The sequence below is a fragment of the Corythoichthys intestinalis genome, chromosome 21 (genome assembly GCF_030265065.1).
Source record: "Corythoichthys intestinalis isolate RoL2023-P3 chromosome 21, ASM3026506v1, whole genome shotgun sequence".
Lineage (NCBI taxonomy): Eukaryota > Metazoa > Chordata > Actinopteri > Syngnathiformes > Syngnathidae > Corythoichthys > Corythoichthys intestinalis.
In genome coordinates, this window is record NC_080415.1 from 12,384,465 (window position 1) to 12,401,677 (window position 17,213).

At 38.9% G+C, this 17,213-nt stretch overlaps 1 protein-coding gene across 4 annotated transcripts in view; it reads right to left on the reverse strand.

Moving 5' to 3' along the window:
* Positions 1-2,565: 2,565 nt before the first annotated feature.
* sdk2b (sidekick cell adhesion molecule 2b) overlaps positions 2,566-17,213 on the reverse strand; it is a 234,317-nt gene continuing 219,669 nt past the window's right edge. For 3 of the 4 annotated variants that reach the window (XM_057825360.1, XM_057825359.1, XM_057825357.1), the window contains exon 45: positions 2,566-8,793. In XM_057825360.1, the coding sequence (XP_057681343.1) occupies positions 8,344-8,793 (450 nt within the window). In that variant the 3' untranslated portion in view covers positions 2,566-8,343. Of the gene's footprint in view, positions 8,794-10,604; positions 10,662-17,213 lie in introns of all 4 variants that reach the window. The other variant, XM_057825356.1, reaches the window with a different exon arrangement.

Sequence of the window (17,213 nt, forward strand, 5' to 3'; positions counted from 1 at the left end):
CCAGCACGGGTCGCCGGCTGAATGCCAGGTTGTCGCCCACTCGGCTTGGGATCATGTCCTGCCCCGGGCTTAGCGTGCCGTGGGGGTCCCGCGGTGTGCCATGTCGGTTTGGGGGTTGCGGCGGTGGGTTGGCTTATGGGGGCCGGTGGCGCGTCCCATCATCCCTTCCCTGAAAGCCAGTTTATCAGGGCACAGATGGTCCAGGGGACCACCCTGGGTCCTGAGGGATTGTGGTTGCCCCCTTGCAGAAGCTGCGGGAGGAGGGGTGGGCTGCGCTGGCTCACCCCCCAGATTGGCTGGGGAGGGGCTGTGGCCTTGGGACGGCCCATGCGCAGCACTTCCACTTGTCTGCAGGAACATCACACGTCTGATGGGATTCACGCATGACTGGCTGCAATTAGACACACTCAAGTAGAGAAACTATCGGGGCCAGGATTAGCGATCAGGCAGCACATAATAGGATATCAAAATATCCACACTTACAAGTGATTCACATAATACTGGGTTTCACACCTCACATTGCTACTCCACCCCACCTAATTACATCTCCTTTTGACTGTCCCCCTCCTCTTTCTCCTCGGTCATCAGGCCCCGTACATGGTGTCCACTGGAACACACACATACAATTACATAACGATAGCCCTACTATATTGATAAATGGTAAATGGAGAGTACTTATAGTTAGTGTAGGTGTTTAACATATTTCTTGTAGTTGTTTGTTCTTCTCTTCTGTCTCTCTCTAGTCTTCTATTTTCCTTTCTGTCCCCCCACAACCCCTTCCTGCTAGTTGCTTTCTCCTCATAAACAAAACATAATGAATAATCACAATGGGAGTATATCCATAGACTTCATAATGATATCGACGGGGCGCGGGACCGATTAATAGGGGGCCTGCATTGCTGGCGTGGCTGTCAAAGCTGACCGAGTGGAATCACAGACGAAGAGCTTTGTTCATTCAACATTCTTGTGAATAAATGCTTAAATCCCTGAATTCTTTATAGATATGGACGTTAAGCAGTCTCGATTCTTGGTTAAAAGAAAAAACAAAAAACCTGCAGTTAGCATTTGTTGTACGTAAATATGTCAAAGTACAATGCTAGTCTGTCAGTCAATGTGGCAACCGGCTGATGTAAACAGAGCTTTTCCGGTGAAATTTCTTGTGAATAAATGATTAAATCCCTGAATTCTTAATGAATATGGATATAAAACAGTCTCAATTCTTGGTTAAAAGCAAAAAAAAAAACCAAAAAAAAAAACGTGCAGTTAGCATTTAGACTATTTTAAGTAAAAATTAGGGCTGTCAAACGATTAAAATGTTTCATTAAGTTAATTACAGCTTAAAAATTAATTAATCGTAATTAATCGTTGTTAATCGCAATTCAAACCATCTATAAAATATGCCATATTTTTCTGTAAATTATTGTTGGAATGGAAAGATAAGACACAAGATGGATATATACATTCAACATACGGTACATAAGTACTGTATTTGTTTATTATAACAATAAATCAACAAGATGGCATTAACATTATTAACATTCTGTTAAAGCGATCCATGGATAGAAAGACTTGTAGTTCCTAAAAGATAAATGTTAGTACAAGTTATAGAAATGTTATATTAAAACCCCTTTTAATGTTTTCGTTTTAATAAAATTTGTAAAATTTTCAATCAAAAAATAAACTAGTAGCCCGCCATTGTTAATGTCAATAATTACACATTGCTCATGGGTGCTTAAGCCCATAAAATCAGTCGCACCCAAGCGCCAGCAGAGGGCGACAAAACTCTGAAAAACACAAGTAACAAGTGGAGATTGCACTGTGCTGTCATTTTAATCTGTTTGAGCGGGGCATATGCGTTAATTGCGTCAAATATTTTAACGTGATTAATTTAGAAAATTAATTACCGCCCGTTAACGCGAAAATTTTGACAGCCCTAGTAAAAAGATGTTGAAGAATGATGCGAGTCTGTTAGACAATTTGACGGCAGCCTTACAACAAAAGATTTTTACGTTGAAAATTCTTGTGAAAAACAAAAAAATAAATAATTACCTTCTCTTGAGACAATCCTTCCTGTTTGTATGCTGTACAGCTTTCGTACTTGTTCAACCTAAATCCGGCGTGAGATCGTTGCATGTGTCCCTGCGACCGACTGCGAACAACTGAAGCGGATTGTGGGATGCCCCCCAACTTGAAGGCATGGCGCAGTGAAGGTCAAATCTGACCCGTCAATATCAATATCATTATGGTATATCAAATGTGATACATGTGAACCCATGTGATACATTAAAACTGTTCAGACCAATAGGACACTCAGATTTCCATTCTCTGTGTTCAGCAACTGAACAGGAGAGGTTGAAAAAAAAAAAAAAATGATAAAACTTAAAATATTCGCAATTATTTAAGATTTGTGTTTTATTATTAATCATTATTGTATTTTTGGACCTATAAATAGATTTATAAATTGTTACAATGTTAATAAAACAATTACTAAAATTAAAATAATTACAAACAAATACACACATTTCAAATAATATTTAACTCATTGCATGCCACTGATGGCGATAGGCGTCAGGCTGTGAATGCTCATGTTTTAACTTAAGATGTTCATAATCTTGTATTTTAGCAACTGCAGGTCGTGGCACAGTTGGCATAGTGAGTCTTTGAGTGTTTTATAATAATGGGATAAGGATTTAATCTTTTCCCAACCTTACTTTAAAGTGAAACCTGTTGTTATTGACCTAAAATGACAGATCCCATGTAGAAAAAAAACAAAATCTGTGTGTATTTAGTCACTTGTTTTCTTTTTCTTGATGTCTACAATTAACAGGACAACATTACGTCAAATGGAAATTCCCCCATGTGTTAAAAAGAGGATTAGTCATCTGGATGAGTTCATTCCAATTTCATAATCTTCTCCTCCAACCTCTGCGTTTACGAGGTTAGCCACAACTCCCCTTGACTGTCATCCAATTAACTTTGAATGTCATCTGACGCTCGGGTAAGTTCACCCTCTTTATATTTATTTATTATTATTATTAGAAGGTGCATAATCTGATAAAGTGTGCACAGTGGAAATCATCTAAATCATTCATTCAGTCTTCTTACATTAAAACCCTATATTGCCAAACGTATCACATTTGACACACCTAAAATTTCATGATTTTGAGACTCATTCAGAATTTTGACATTTCTTTTTGGAAAAAAAAATGATGGATGCAAGTCAACACATGCATCTGCAGGTTCCATGAAAAAAACAAACATGATTTAGCAAGGGTTATAGATATCTGAGCGCTTATTACACATATTCATTTTGACATTTCTTTTCACAAATTTGGAAAAAAGGTTTCATTAGGACCTTATTTTTCAAACTTTGGGATTCTCTGATAATTGCTTCATATTGCTGGCATTAAAGGGTTAAGCAGGACACACAAGTTCCACAGGCCAAACAATAAATCCATTAAAAAAAAAAAATCATTGACCCTACTGCAATCACATCTGTCGTCAGTAATATACTTTAAAAAAAATTTTTTTTTAAACAATTTAGAGATTAGACAGATTGATTAGATAATGATTTTTGCAGGGTCCTTTTTTTAGTAAGAATTTTTTTTTAAATTCAAGATAGTTTTTACCTACCTACCTGATTTTAGTATTACTTGAAAATTCGTCGTTATATTAGAATTTAAATATTTAATTCACACCGAATGAACATTGAAAAATAATTTATTTCCGAAATGTACTGTGATCATATATTCATTCTTCTGCATGGTAAAGCTTTAATCGCGGACGAAACAAAATCACCCCACAGGAAAATAAAAAATAAAAAACAAAAATAATGACAATTAGATGACACTGTTCCAACAACCTAACTGTCGAGTTTTCACTGTAGTATTATGAGTGTCAGGGCAGGTTTTTATAGCGCTCAGACTCGCACACGCACTAATGATCTGTAAAGCTCGGGAGGTACTGTGCTTACACACGCACACACACACATGCTCATATGAACAAAGCAATGGCGACAGGACAGTGGCTTAATTAGTGGTGAGCTGATTCAAAGACATCATCAATTGGGAAGGACGAAGACCAAAAAAAAAAGGGAAATTCCTTTGTTTTTGTAGTGACAGCCATTGATTCCAAAGCAATTCCAAATTGGAATATTCACAAAAACATCTAGTAAATGTCCATAGTTCACTACCAGATGTCATCCGCGTGCATGAAAGGCATCCGTTGGAATATGGACTTGATATACAAATTCATACAATACTCATAAATATGAGTCCAGCAAATCGTTGATGTGCTACTTGATTGATGCTTCACACACACAAAAACAACATCAATCAACAGCACTTTTTTCCCCAGAAAACTATTTCAGCCACCATCAATGCCGAGTAAGCACTGACTAAGTCCTCTAGGTACGTATATAATATAGCATCATATTATATATCTACACATACGTATGTCTCTATTTATATGTGTATTCAAGGAGTGACTTTGTACGGCATACAAAGGTAGTACCATTTGAGTGTGTGCAAAAAAAAAACAAAAAAAAGATAAGTCATGCAGAAAAAAGTAACACTAATAACACATTTGGTAGATGTGTCTTCATATCATGTCTTGCAGAAATCAAACTGAAGGAACTTCATAAAAGTCCATGATATGAAATAATATAATTTATGTAAAAAAACAACAACAACAACAAAAAAAGTGTAGTAACTGCAAAAAGCTTCACGTGTAAGGCGTTCCTAAAATTGTCGGAAATAAAAACTGATGAGTGATGCTAAAAAAAAAAGCAAACAGCTGCGGAGATGATGTATGATCATGTGTCATAAAAAGGCCTTGTTCAGACTGGCAGCCAAAATCAGATTTTTAGCCTGTCCAGAATGAAACTGGATGGCTCTTCTGTGGTCTGAAGTCACAAACCACGGAAATCTGATTTTTGTGAGAGGGATTGAAACCACATAGGGGAGGTAGTTTCATATCAGATATGAACAGAGGTGGGTAGAGAAGCCAAACATTTTACTCAATTAAGAGTAGTGTTAATTCTAAATTACATTACTCAATTAAAAGTAGTTATCCAAAAATGTACTCAAGTACAGTCGTACCTCTGCATACGAATTTAATTCGTTCCAGGACCTTGTTTATAAGTCGAAATGGTCAAATGTCAAGCGGGATTTTCCTTTAAGAATACATTACAATTCGATTAATTAATTCCACAGCCCAAAAACCTATGCTAAATCTTTCATATATATTGCAGGTACAAATACAAATAGCAATTCCACACAGCAAAACCATAGACTTCATAAGGTATTGATGTGACACATTCACCATTCACTGCGTCACGCCTTCCCAAATGGGGCCGTCCCACACTCTGCTTCATTTATTAGCAGTCAGCTGTACTGCATACAAACAGGAAGGATTGTCTTTGTGATTTTTCAAGGGTTCAAGGTAATTACCGTATTGGCCCGAATATAAGACGGTGTTTTTTGCATTGAAATAAGATTGGAAAAGAGGGGTTCGTCTTTTTACTCGGTCTAGACATTATACCCATTCACAACGCTAGATGACGCCAGATATCATTGAAGCGATGTTCTGTTATTACAAATCTCAGCTACTCTCCCCATTCATGAAACTAGATGGCGCCAGATATCATTGAAGCCATGTTCTGTCATGAAAAATCTCAGCTACTAGTTTGACCAGTTTGCATTATTTCATTGCAATGTTTTTCCTTATTCAGATTTGTTTCAAGACTACAGTTACAGTTAGACTTCACTTTGATGGTTAATGCAGTTATTGCAATTTTGTTATTTTATCACAATAGGTTTATTTACATTTCAAAAACCAGAAGCCATTCATTTACGAGTGTGATTCCACTTTAGTTTACATATTGAAAAGTTCAGATATTAAGATTTGAATGAGGCAAAGTAACATGTTTTTTCTCTCAAATATATTGTTATAATCATTTGTTTCAGATGCACTGTAATTATTTTCTGTATAAAAATTAATTTGGTGTTCAAAAAGTCTTTTTTCAAACTTGAGTCTTGAAAAAGAGGGGGTCGTCTTATAATCAGGGCCGTCTTATATTCGGGCCAATACGGTATTATAAATTTTTGTACCATGCATGCATTTTGAAACATTAACGTTAAAATTAGCCGCTACAGCATTGGCATTATACTTCGCAATATTTACGTAAAATAACTAACTGCCCGTTTTTTTTTTGGCATTTAACCAAGAATCGAGATGTTTTATGTCAATATCTAAAAAGAATTCATGGATTTAAGCATTTATTCACAAGAATTTTCAATGCAAAAAGCGTTACGTTTTTCTAGGGGGGCCGCCACAGTGACTTAAAGACTAGTAGCACATTCGACATATTTACACAAAATAAATGCTAATTGCCCGTTTTTTTTTTTTGCTTTTAACCCAGAATCGAGACTGTTTTACATCCATATCTATAAAGAATTCAGGGATTTAACCATTTATTCACAAGAATTTTTAACAGAAAAAGCCCTTTATCTGTGTATCCACTCTGTCAGCTTTGACGGAGATAGGCCCCTTATGATTTGGCCCCGCGCCCCGTCAATGCATTATGAAGTCTATGACAAAACAAATAAATTATAAATACAAATCGGAATGATAATAATGTAACAAATCGGGTTGTAATGTGGCGGTTGTGTTTTGCATGCTGTTCCTGAACGCACCGTGTAACTGACAACAGGAGTAAGAGAGATGCGTTAGTGTGGGGAGTCTTTTACATTATTTCATGTTCTGATGTTGTTAGCGTCGACTACGTCTGACAGTAGCCGTGTTGTTTTGCACAAGTGCTGAAATAAATTATTTAAAAACCTGACGAAGCTGGCAACTTCCTTGCCAATAATATTAATGACAGTCGTCCTCGAGATCGTAGTCGACATTTTCCAGCTGTATTGTCAAGCCAGTTCACTGACGCACACACCACGCTCATATTTTTCCATAATATCCCTTTTAATTTCAATGGTAAGCGTCACCTTCTTCCTTTTTTTACAACCTGCACTAACCTTTTTGAGGCCATGTTGATTTCTCTCACAAGAAAATAATGACATTGCGACACTGTCATAAATCGTCATATTTCAAGCATGTCGTCATATGGAGAGTCACATTTTACGTCGGATGTCGAAAGGATCGTTTTTCGAAGCCATCGTATGTCGAGGTACCACTGTTCAAGTAAAAAAGCATTAGTTGAAAAGAGCGCTGAAGTAGGTGTGTTTATTGTTTCGTCGTCTCATTGGTCAAACTGAGACAGACCATGTCGGTATCTCTAGCAAAAATAAAGTCAACTTGTGGGATAAAGAGGAAAAATGTAACGACTCTAGTGTAGCCCAAAGTAGCGGAGTAAGAGTACTGGTAGTGTTTGTTCTTCACAAATCTATATTCAAGTAAAAAGTATTGGGTGGTAAAACTACTCTAAGAAGTACATTTTTTAAAAAAGTTACTCAAACTGAGTTAATGTAACAAGTTACTACCCAGGATATGGACAAGATGATTCTCAGTCTGAACAGCTCAGCTGTGTTTTGACTGTCCGTGACATCACTCCATGTTGGATGACGCCTTCGTTGCCATAACGACCAGTCAGGTGTGTCAATAATGTGCCCCAGTCTGAGTAGGCCCAGATCTGATTTGGGTAATTGCTTAAAATAGTGTGAACAGTCAGCCCTAAGAATCACATTTGAGGAGGAATCAGATTGAAATCAGATATGCCTGCAGTCTGAACGCAGCCAAAGTGTTGCAGAAAATCTCATGATTATTCATGTCAACAAAATGCTTACAAAAGGTTTAGTCAATGCTGTAAAATAATATGTAAAGAAGTAGAGAAACTCTCAAGATGTCAAGATGAAGGCAATTCTAAAAATGTGGGAAAGGGAAAAATAAGTCTTATGAAACTATAATAAAATGTTAACAAAAAGTGGAGTGAATGTATCATTGCCGTGTGTCCAAAATCGTTCCACAAAGTCTTAAGTTGAAGAAGGCGTTCATAAAAGTGTCAGAAATGTAAAAATAAAAAAGGGCAAATCACACGTGGATACTTCCAGAAATGTCCATTGTCCTTTTCCGTTACTCTCACACCAACGGTGTAATGGAGCCCCACAGTTTTAGGAGCCTGAGCCGTCTGATTTTGTGAAAACTAAACAAAATGATAAGAAGTCATGCAAACAAAACACTAACAAAAATCTTTATCACATTTTACTTTCACTCAGAAAGTCTCAAGTTGAAGGCGTTGCTAAAAGTGTTGGAATACCATCAGGAAATGGGGCAAAAAAGGATGTGGGGCGGAAACTTCCAGAAATTTCCACTGTTCTTTTTCCGCTACTCTCACACAAAGGAGGAGAAGCCTGCGATGGGGGCCCGTGAGCCTGGGGCCAGGCTGCTGGGAGGCCTGTAGATAGCAGCGTGCTGGCCGGGGGTGTTGACGCTTTGCTGGGACGGGGTGGGAGTCCGGCTGCCTTTGGGCCTGAACAAGCTGCCCTGGCCGGGCGGTTGTCCCTGTGCCTGCTGCTGCTGGGGTTGGGGCTGCTGCTGCTGCTGGGGGCTGGGTGAGCTGAGCTGTGGCGGCAAAGGTGGTAGAGGGGGCAACTGGGGTGGGGAGGCGCAGTGTTCCGGTTCGCCGGGCTCAGACTCGGCGTAGCTGTAAGCCTGCGCCCGAGAGATGCCCTTCTGCTGGCGGCGCCACGAGTTGTAGTAGGTGGGGTCGCTGATGTAGTGATTGACGAAAGAGTGCGTCTTCTGCCGGTTGGCGTCCACCTCGTACTCGCTGTCGCTTCCCTGAAAGAGAGGGGGAAAAAAATCATTTACTGTATACACCTTGGATAGATGGGAATGAAGGATTAGCGACGCTACAGTTAGAGATGAATTATTAGAGCCTGTGTTTGAAACACATCCAAATAACACAAACATGCACACTTTGGGTGCTTTCACACTGAAGACAGACCCAGTGGTCTCACACTCCCTACATGTGTGTTTGGTCTTTTCAACCCGAAAGCACTACTTTTGCATTTTGGGAGACAATATTTGTGATGGCCCCATTGGTAGATGTTTTACTGAGACAGTATGAATGCATAGCATACTTCAGGCTGCATGGGAAAAGATTAAGCTGTGGTTTACTACCTGAGCAGTATTAAATATTCATGAAGTATTTGATATTTATTTTTATAACCGTCATACAGATGTGACCGAAAATCGGCGCCAAAAACTGTCAGCCGAAAATAGCTAAAATTGCCTTTCGTGAAAAGGCCAAAAGTTTACCATCGAAACGTGTGAAGAACCTTTCTCGCCTTGTGATGACGTTATCAAAACACAGCGAGCTAACATTACTGGCTCACAGCCAACATGTGTGCAGTTTGGAAGTATTTTGAGGTATCAAAGAAATATAGAAATATTAAATGAAGGAAAATAAAACTTGCTTCATTTATATATATATATATATATATATATATATATATATATATATATATAGTCCCTGACAAAAGTCTTGTCACTTATCCATTTTGTAGAAACAATTGCTAATAACCTGACTTTTATTCGTTCCTCCCAAATCCCCAGATCCTCCCAAATGATGTTGAATGTACAAAAATATATTTGTTTCACTAAAAAAAGATTTACCATTTAATGAAAACATAAAAGTCAAATTTTGGCAAGACAAAAGTTTTTTCGCTGACAGAAAGTAGTGTGAAAATTGAACAAAAAATGTATTTCAAATACAAAAAATATGTTACATAACATAAGGGAATTAAGTAGTGGTGCTGTGAGATCCAAATTTAATATTTTGTTTGGCTTCCATGGGCTTGAAGGACTGCATCCATGCGGTTCGGCAAGGATTCATACAATTTATTGATACAGTCATCAGGAACATCAAAGAAAGCAGTCTTGCAGGCAGAAATTGGAAAATAATTAAATTAAAAAATAAATATATATATGCATGTGTATTTTTCGGCCTTTCGGTTTTTCGGCCAAGTATTTCCAATATTCAGTTTTGGCAAAGTATTTTGCTTTCGGTACATCTTTAGTCATAAAAACCTTTTACATTGACTCTCTTCAGTTGTATTCGTAAATATTCGTTTCTAAACAAGTTACAAACACACAAACAATGTATTGAAACAGTTTTTTTCCTCATTAAAAATAAATATTTCAACGTTCTAATTACATTCTTGCAACCAGTGATAAAAGAGTGCAACGTCACCTGGCTTATTGTAATGCATATTCATGCATCTTATTCACATACTTGGACTTTTTAACCGTACACATCCGAACCAACATCATTGTCCACATAAAAAGTACAAGACATGTGAAAGCACCCTTAAATACATCACAATGGACACAACATCAACAACGATCAGAGATGGTCAAAGCATGATTGATCACAATGGCTGAAGCGTGCATTGGAAACAGACTCAGAAGGCAAACAAGATGGCTTCTGACACTGTAAACTACTGGCTCGCCATTCGGGACCTGTGTACCCGCGCCTGGCCGGCGCACAAAAGAAGAAGTCTGGAATTGGATGGGAACTAGCAAGAGGAACTGGTCCGGCTACAAACAGTATAAAACAAATAAATGCAGGCAGCCGACAGGGACCTCACCAAATGCAGTGGGAGTGTATGTAGACCACCTGTTCCATATGAAAACACCAGCGCCTCCTATAGGTGAACAGAACAGTGGGTTTTTACAGCACATCACCACGATAAGAGAAAGACACACGGACGTCGACCAACTTGCTTAACAGACAACAAATTGGTCTGGCGCTGTCTTTCGGACTTGGTGAAGCACATCGTGGTTCCTTTCCAAAGATTATTTAAATACTGTTTGGTCCAGTGTTCATGATTTCTATTCATAGACACGTTTGTCAAAAGACTTCATATCCAATTTGCAGTTCAATCGCTATTCATCAGTTTACTTTGTCTCATTTTTTTTCTTATTTCATGGTATTCGCTGAAAATGTCACCTTTTGCGGTCTGTTTTTTTTCTTCAGCTTTTTATGCCTCAGTAGGGCGTGATGTCCAGCTGAAGTGATACAGCTTAAATGAGAGACAAGCTTTGTATGTCGGTGAAGTCGGCGGTCAAGTCTGATTTAGTGGAAGATGCAGAGAAGGTAAATGGAGGTAGATGTTGTTCCTGAACTAAAAGGAGTTTTGCATTTGTTATTTAGTAGGTTTTGCAGGGCAGCGCAGACTGTGAAGCGCCTCCTCAATAAGGTCGTTAGCGGCTAATTAGCGGCCAACAATAAACACATGAATTGAGGGATCCGATGGCTGTTGATTGAAAAACACGTTTTTTACATCGTTACTGTGTAAAACGAAGAGGAGAGGTATTGAGATATCTGCCCAGAACGCTGAGATGTTGATGGTATCATCAATATGTGCCAATTCCTTCTTTAGCAGTGTCAAGGTCCCTCTAAATCAGTGGTTTATTGATTTATTCTAGGGTGGCATGGTAGATGAGTGGTTAGCGCATCTGCCTAACAGTTTTGAAGAAGAGTGTTGAAAGGCAGTGCTAAATTGCAGATTTGAGGTTTTACAAGCGGGGGTGGCCACAGTACGGTGGCCAAGTTTGATGACTCAATCCTGAACATACAAAAAAGTCAACCACTGCATTTACACGACAGATTACGAAAGCTAAATTCTGGAGAAAAAAAAATATTGCATGGCAGTCTGAGGACTCACAATGAAATACACAGATCTAGAAACTCAACCACAAAACTTGGTTTAACGATTCTGCCTGAAAGAAATACTGTACAACTAATGATAAGGCTCAACAATACATTCTTCCCCAAAAAAGGACATGCCGTAATTTTCGGACAATAAACTGCTAGAATTTTCCCTCATGTTGAATCCTCTGGCTTAAATTCAGTGCGGTTTACTGTATTTGTTGATTTATATAATATTTATTGATAATGGGTAATACTTTATTTGACAGCTGCGTCATAAGACTGCCATAAGACCGTCACAATTATGACATGACACTATCATGGGCACTAATGAATGCATATGACAGATGTCATTAAGTGTAATCCGGCAAATTATGTCCCTAGCTCCATTTATGTCCAGCTCGAATTTTTTAAATCCCTTCAAAACTGAGATAATTTGCCGGATGCCACAGAATAATATCTGCCATAAGCATTTATTAATGCTCATGGCAGTGTCATGTCATAATTATGATGGCCTTGTGACAGTCTTATAGCACCACTGTCAAATAAAGTGTACCATATGTATACCATAACTAGAAAATTAATGAAAGAACTGGAACAGTAACTGAAGAAATAATTATCACAGAACATGAATTTGATTGTTATTTACATCTGTAGCGCTGCGATGCATGCTAGGGGCATGTTGGACGACAACAGTGTTGACAACAGGTGGCAGCAGAGGTTGACTGTCTCCCTCAAGGGAGCAGTGATGGCCAAATGAAGCTTCTTGAAGCAATGAATCTTTGCAGCCAATTGGTTCAAAGCTTAATGGTGGTTCATTTGGTCTTATGACAGTCTTATGATGCCGCTGTCAAATAAAGTGTTACCGGTTTGTATCTTTCGGTCTAACTATCCCATTCTACAGTGAGGTTATAGTCAGGTGTGCTTATAGCCCGAAAATTAAGGTATTTGCCATTATTGTTTTTTTTTTTTTTTTTTTCTCTAGGGTTTGTTCAAAAGCAAACTTGAAAGGATTTTGGTTGCTCTATTTCAGTGGTGCGGTCCTCGAGAGCCCCGACCCAGCTTGTTTTCCATGTCTCTCTCCAATCAATAATCAGATTGGAATAAAATAATATGATAATCAAATAATCAGGATCGTTATCAGGCTCCCGCAGAGCTTGCTGATGAGCTGATCATTTGATTCAGGTGTGTTAAAGGAGGGAGACATGGAAAACAAGCTGGATAGGCGCTCTCGAGGACCAGACTTGGGAACCCATATTCTATTCTATTCTATTCTATTGATGGGTCAAGTCAAATTGCGAACTATTTTACCTTTTGGCCCTTTCAGGTAGGCAGAGCATGGTAGTGATTTTTGCTAACTTGTCATTACAAGACAACAATGTAATAGGCATAAAAGTAGTAACTGAGCCCGTGAAGCAAGTTTCAGTTGGCGGGGTCTACCATGTGTACATGTAGGCCTGTTGTGATAACAAATTTTAGTAGGCGATATATTTTCTCATGAATTATTGCCGATATGTGATATTGTCATTTTTTTTAACCAATTCAGCCACTAATGCAGTGGCAATACCTCTTAATAATTCCCCTATTCAAATGCATTGAATTGTTATTCTTGAATAAAACACAAACTGTATTATAATAAATACTGGAAAAAAAAACACACACACACAATGCATAATGTGTCATTTGAAAGCTAGCTGAGTGCAGAATATGAAATAGGTGAGAAACCCAACGCCATTTTTTTTTTCTGCCAGTTAGAGCCCATCAAAAGTTTGTTTATTTGATCCAAAATGACTGTCATCTTGTCCTGAAAAGTACGCGTGTTAGTAAAATTGAAGCCAAATTACTCATTACCAATAAGATTTTTCACAATGGGTGTCATTTTAAAGTTTTTCTTAGTGTAGAATCGGAAGTATGTGAGATTAACTCAAGTAATCTCTTTTTTTTTTTTTTTTTTTTTTTTTACATGTTGAACATGAAGTGCTATTATTTTTAAATGTTCATCGGAAGTACGTTCCCTAAGCTGCTAACCGTAAGCTTTATACACAGTTAAAACAAACAAAAAAAGTGGACTAGTCTTGTATTTTTGTCATGCATGTGGTGTCAGTAATAGATTTTTTTTTTTTCCGACATCGTTTGTAAATGCTGTAAACCAATGACTTTTCATGTTTGAAATGTCACTTTTTAACCGCAAGTTTGCGTTTTGGAGAAGACTACCAATGTTTTAGAGCACGTTAAAGTGGTTAGTACATTGTCTTTTTCCATGAGCCTCAATGTAGCAGTGATAACATTTCACAATGTTTAATACAGATGTGTTTCCATATCTTTAATGTCTAAACTGTAATTCTACAGTCTGTTGATGACCAATAAACATCTGCGAAAGGAACTGGCGTCTCATATGCAATCAGCACGCATGTATGACGAGTGCACGCAGCACACGGGAACACAAACGCGGTAATAAATTGCAGCCGGGAAAATTACCGACCTCATTTTTATTTACCGTGTGATAAATTGCCTTATTACATATCGCGACATGCACAAATGCACAAATAACCCTTTAACAGGCTTGCCTGAAAACATACAGGAAATGTTCCATTTTGTTTTAAAGCAGCCATTTTAAGGGTAATTTGGGCGACCAAGGAATTCTGGCAAATTTGGACTCCCAACTTTGACATCCCCAGTTATGCGACAGCTTGATGTGGCAACTAGCACCTCCCCCCATCTCATGTCATCCCAAAATCACCAGAGTGGGCCAGTCCTTTGTCTTGCCAAGTTATGGATTATAGAGGGTCAAGTGGGGGGTTGTACTTATACTTGCTAAGGGACAACAGCAGGGGTGCACCGGAAGCCACAACATTTGGGTATTTCAGTAATAACACTTCACCCTGGGATGGATTATAGCGACATACTATTTCAAGGGGGGTGGAACCATTTACTTGATCATGGCATAAACATGACATAATTCCCATTAAAGTCAATCTCTGGGTGATCTACTGTGCGTGACTCAGAAGTGAGATCATTTCTATTAGTGCCGCGGCAAAGGGGAAAGCTCATGACTAAAAAAAGGCAAAAAACAGCGTCGAACAAAGATTGAAATGACCCACCTTCCCCCAATAACGCAGCTGGAGAAACTGTCAAAAACCGTATGAGGGATTTTAAAAAAGAGAAAGTCCAAAATATAGAAATGGTGGCCAGGTGGTGAATTGTTAAGGCAGTCAAATCGAGCAGCAAAAGGTTATTTCTGCCTTGATTCATTGCGGTGAAAAGTGAGAAGTGCATAGAGGGGGTGGGGAGTGGTTAGAGGAGATGAGAGAATATTTTGAGGGACTGTGGAGTTCATAAAAGGAATGCTTAGTAGACAGACGCTTAAAAGATCATCTGTGAATGTCCTCGAATAAATGAAAGGCAGTGTTCAAGGTTGGTCAAAACAATAGAAAGACTTCTACTTTGACCCTTTTCACCCAGCTGGTATGAAAACCAGACCACAAGTCGTTTCACCACACAGATAAAGAAAGACAGAGGCTAACATTAACAATAACACATAAGCATGGAAGACATCTGGGAATAAAATGTTCCCAAAAACACGAGAAACACAAGGCAGTGAGAAATGGGAATGAAGCGAGAGAGGTCCAAGCTGGAGTTGACGGCCTCCTCTTTGGCGTGACAGATGGAAAAGGCCGAAAATTCCAACCATGGTTGAGGAAGAAAGCCAAAACGCCAAGAAAATATCCACAATGGCCGGAAAGTTTTCAATAAATGCTAAAAAAATAAAAAACAACGGCTGAAAATCGTGTAGCAAATCATGTTCTAATGAAACCTGATGTATTTGGTTACAAATCTCCTTTTAAATGCCCTAAATTTTAACACACAGCATGAAAAGCTCCTAGTTTCCTCACTGAGATTTTTTAATGGTTTTCGTCAGAGGTTAATAATAACGCGTTACATTTACTTGACCTGACTAACCTTTGGAGAAAAATGTACTTCTAGAGTAATTTTACCATGGTAATGGTAAATGGTGTTATACTTATATAGCCATACTTTTTACTTTTACTTGACTAAATTTGTGAAGAAGAAACACTACTCTTAAGCCTGAGTTATACTCCCGCGTTGCGGTGACGGCGTAGCGACTACGGCATCATTCGACATTCGATAGTTCTGCGGTGAGGGAACGCGTTGCTCTGTAATTCACCGCCAAGCCACTAGAGGGACGTGGCGTTATGTTTGTACGGTTTTGGGGCATGCTTGTTTACTTCCGCTAGTCGGAGAAAAATAAACAATGCAAGATGGAACTCTTGAAAGTAAATATTCTGCTCATCAACACTGAATAAATATGGAACATACAAATGTTGACGGGCAGGCGACGCAGAAGACGGTTTCGAGGCGGTCTGGCCGACTTTTGATGCCGCACAGAGAGTTTTAGACTCGGGTGGAGAGAGCTAGCTGTGGCGGCTAGCTTCAAACTGGCGTCGAGCACTGCGTTCAAGGTCTGCAAAGCCCTCCAGCCTGATTTGTTTGCCGTGTCCTACAACCAGCCAGTGGGAATCCATAGCAGATTTCTGGCGTCTAGGGAACTTCCCAAACTGCGTTGGGAGGCTTGATTTTAAGGTTATCATAAAAAGCACCGAGGCACTCTCAATCAGTGATGATGTATTGTGTGTGTGAACTGTCTGTTATTGAAAATTAAAGATCAAAACAACTCTTTTGACACCAAATCTGTGCTTTATTCTTCATATACTTGAAACATATGTACACAGTAAATGATGAAGTGCACCAACCAAAAATACGACATAAAGTGATAAAAAGTTGGCAGTTTTTGGCCGACTGGGTCACCGCTTCGTGTGGCCACTCGATTCCGACCACCCACGTCTCGGTGGTTCTTCCATTTATTTATTTTTTCGATCGCCGACCTTGCCATTTGGCAATCACAATAATAATTTCTTGACGAGACTTGCTCTTCGATGATACTCCCGTCAGCTTGGTCCATTTTTGTGTGTAGAAAACAATGTTTGATTCTATTGTACAATGGCGGTGTTTTCGCGGTAAACCGGAAACAACAGTCTGAGCGGACCAATCACAGTCCGTTTTCGCTACGTCATACGCGTCTACGCGACGCGAAGGTTACAAAAATCGAGAGGTGCGCGTCAGGCTACGGCGTAGGGTCGTAACTCGATTCTTCCTTGACGGCGTAGGTCTGACGCGGAAGTATAACTCAGGCTTTACTTCGCTAATTTGGGCTAGAATAATAGTCGTAGTATAGTATAGCACAGTATAGTATAGTAGCATAGTATAATAATGATAGTCGTTAGATTTTAATTCATTTTTGCCAGAGTAGCCCACAGTGCCTCTACGAGTTTCACCAATGAGCCGTCGCAACAATAATCACATGACTCCAATGTGCCAATCAGACTTCACAATACAGTTACATGACAGACACAAGCTTGCAGTCAGAAGTCCTATGATTACGCCAGCTCTTTCAATCACATGGCCTCTTTAAAGCGCCATAGAAAATTAAGTATTTGACATAGAGGGCTGCCTTCAATATGACTCG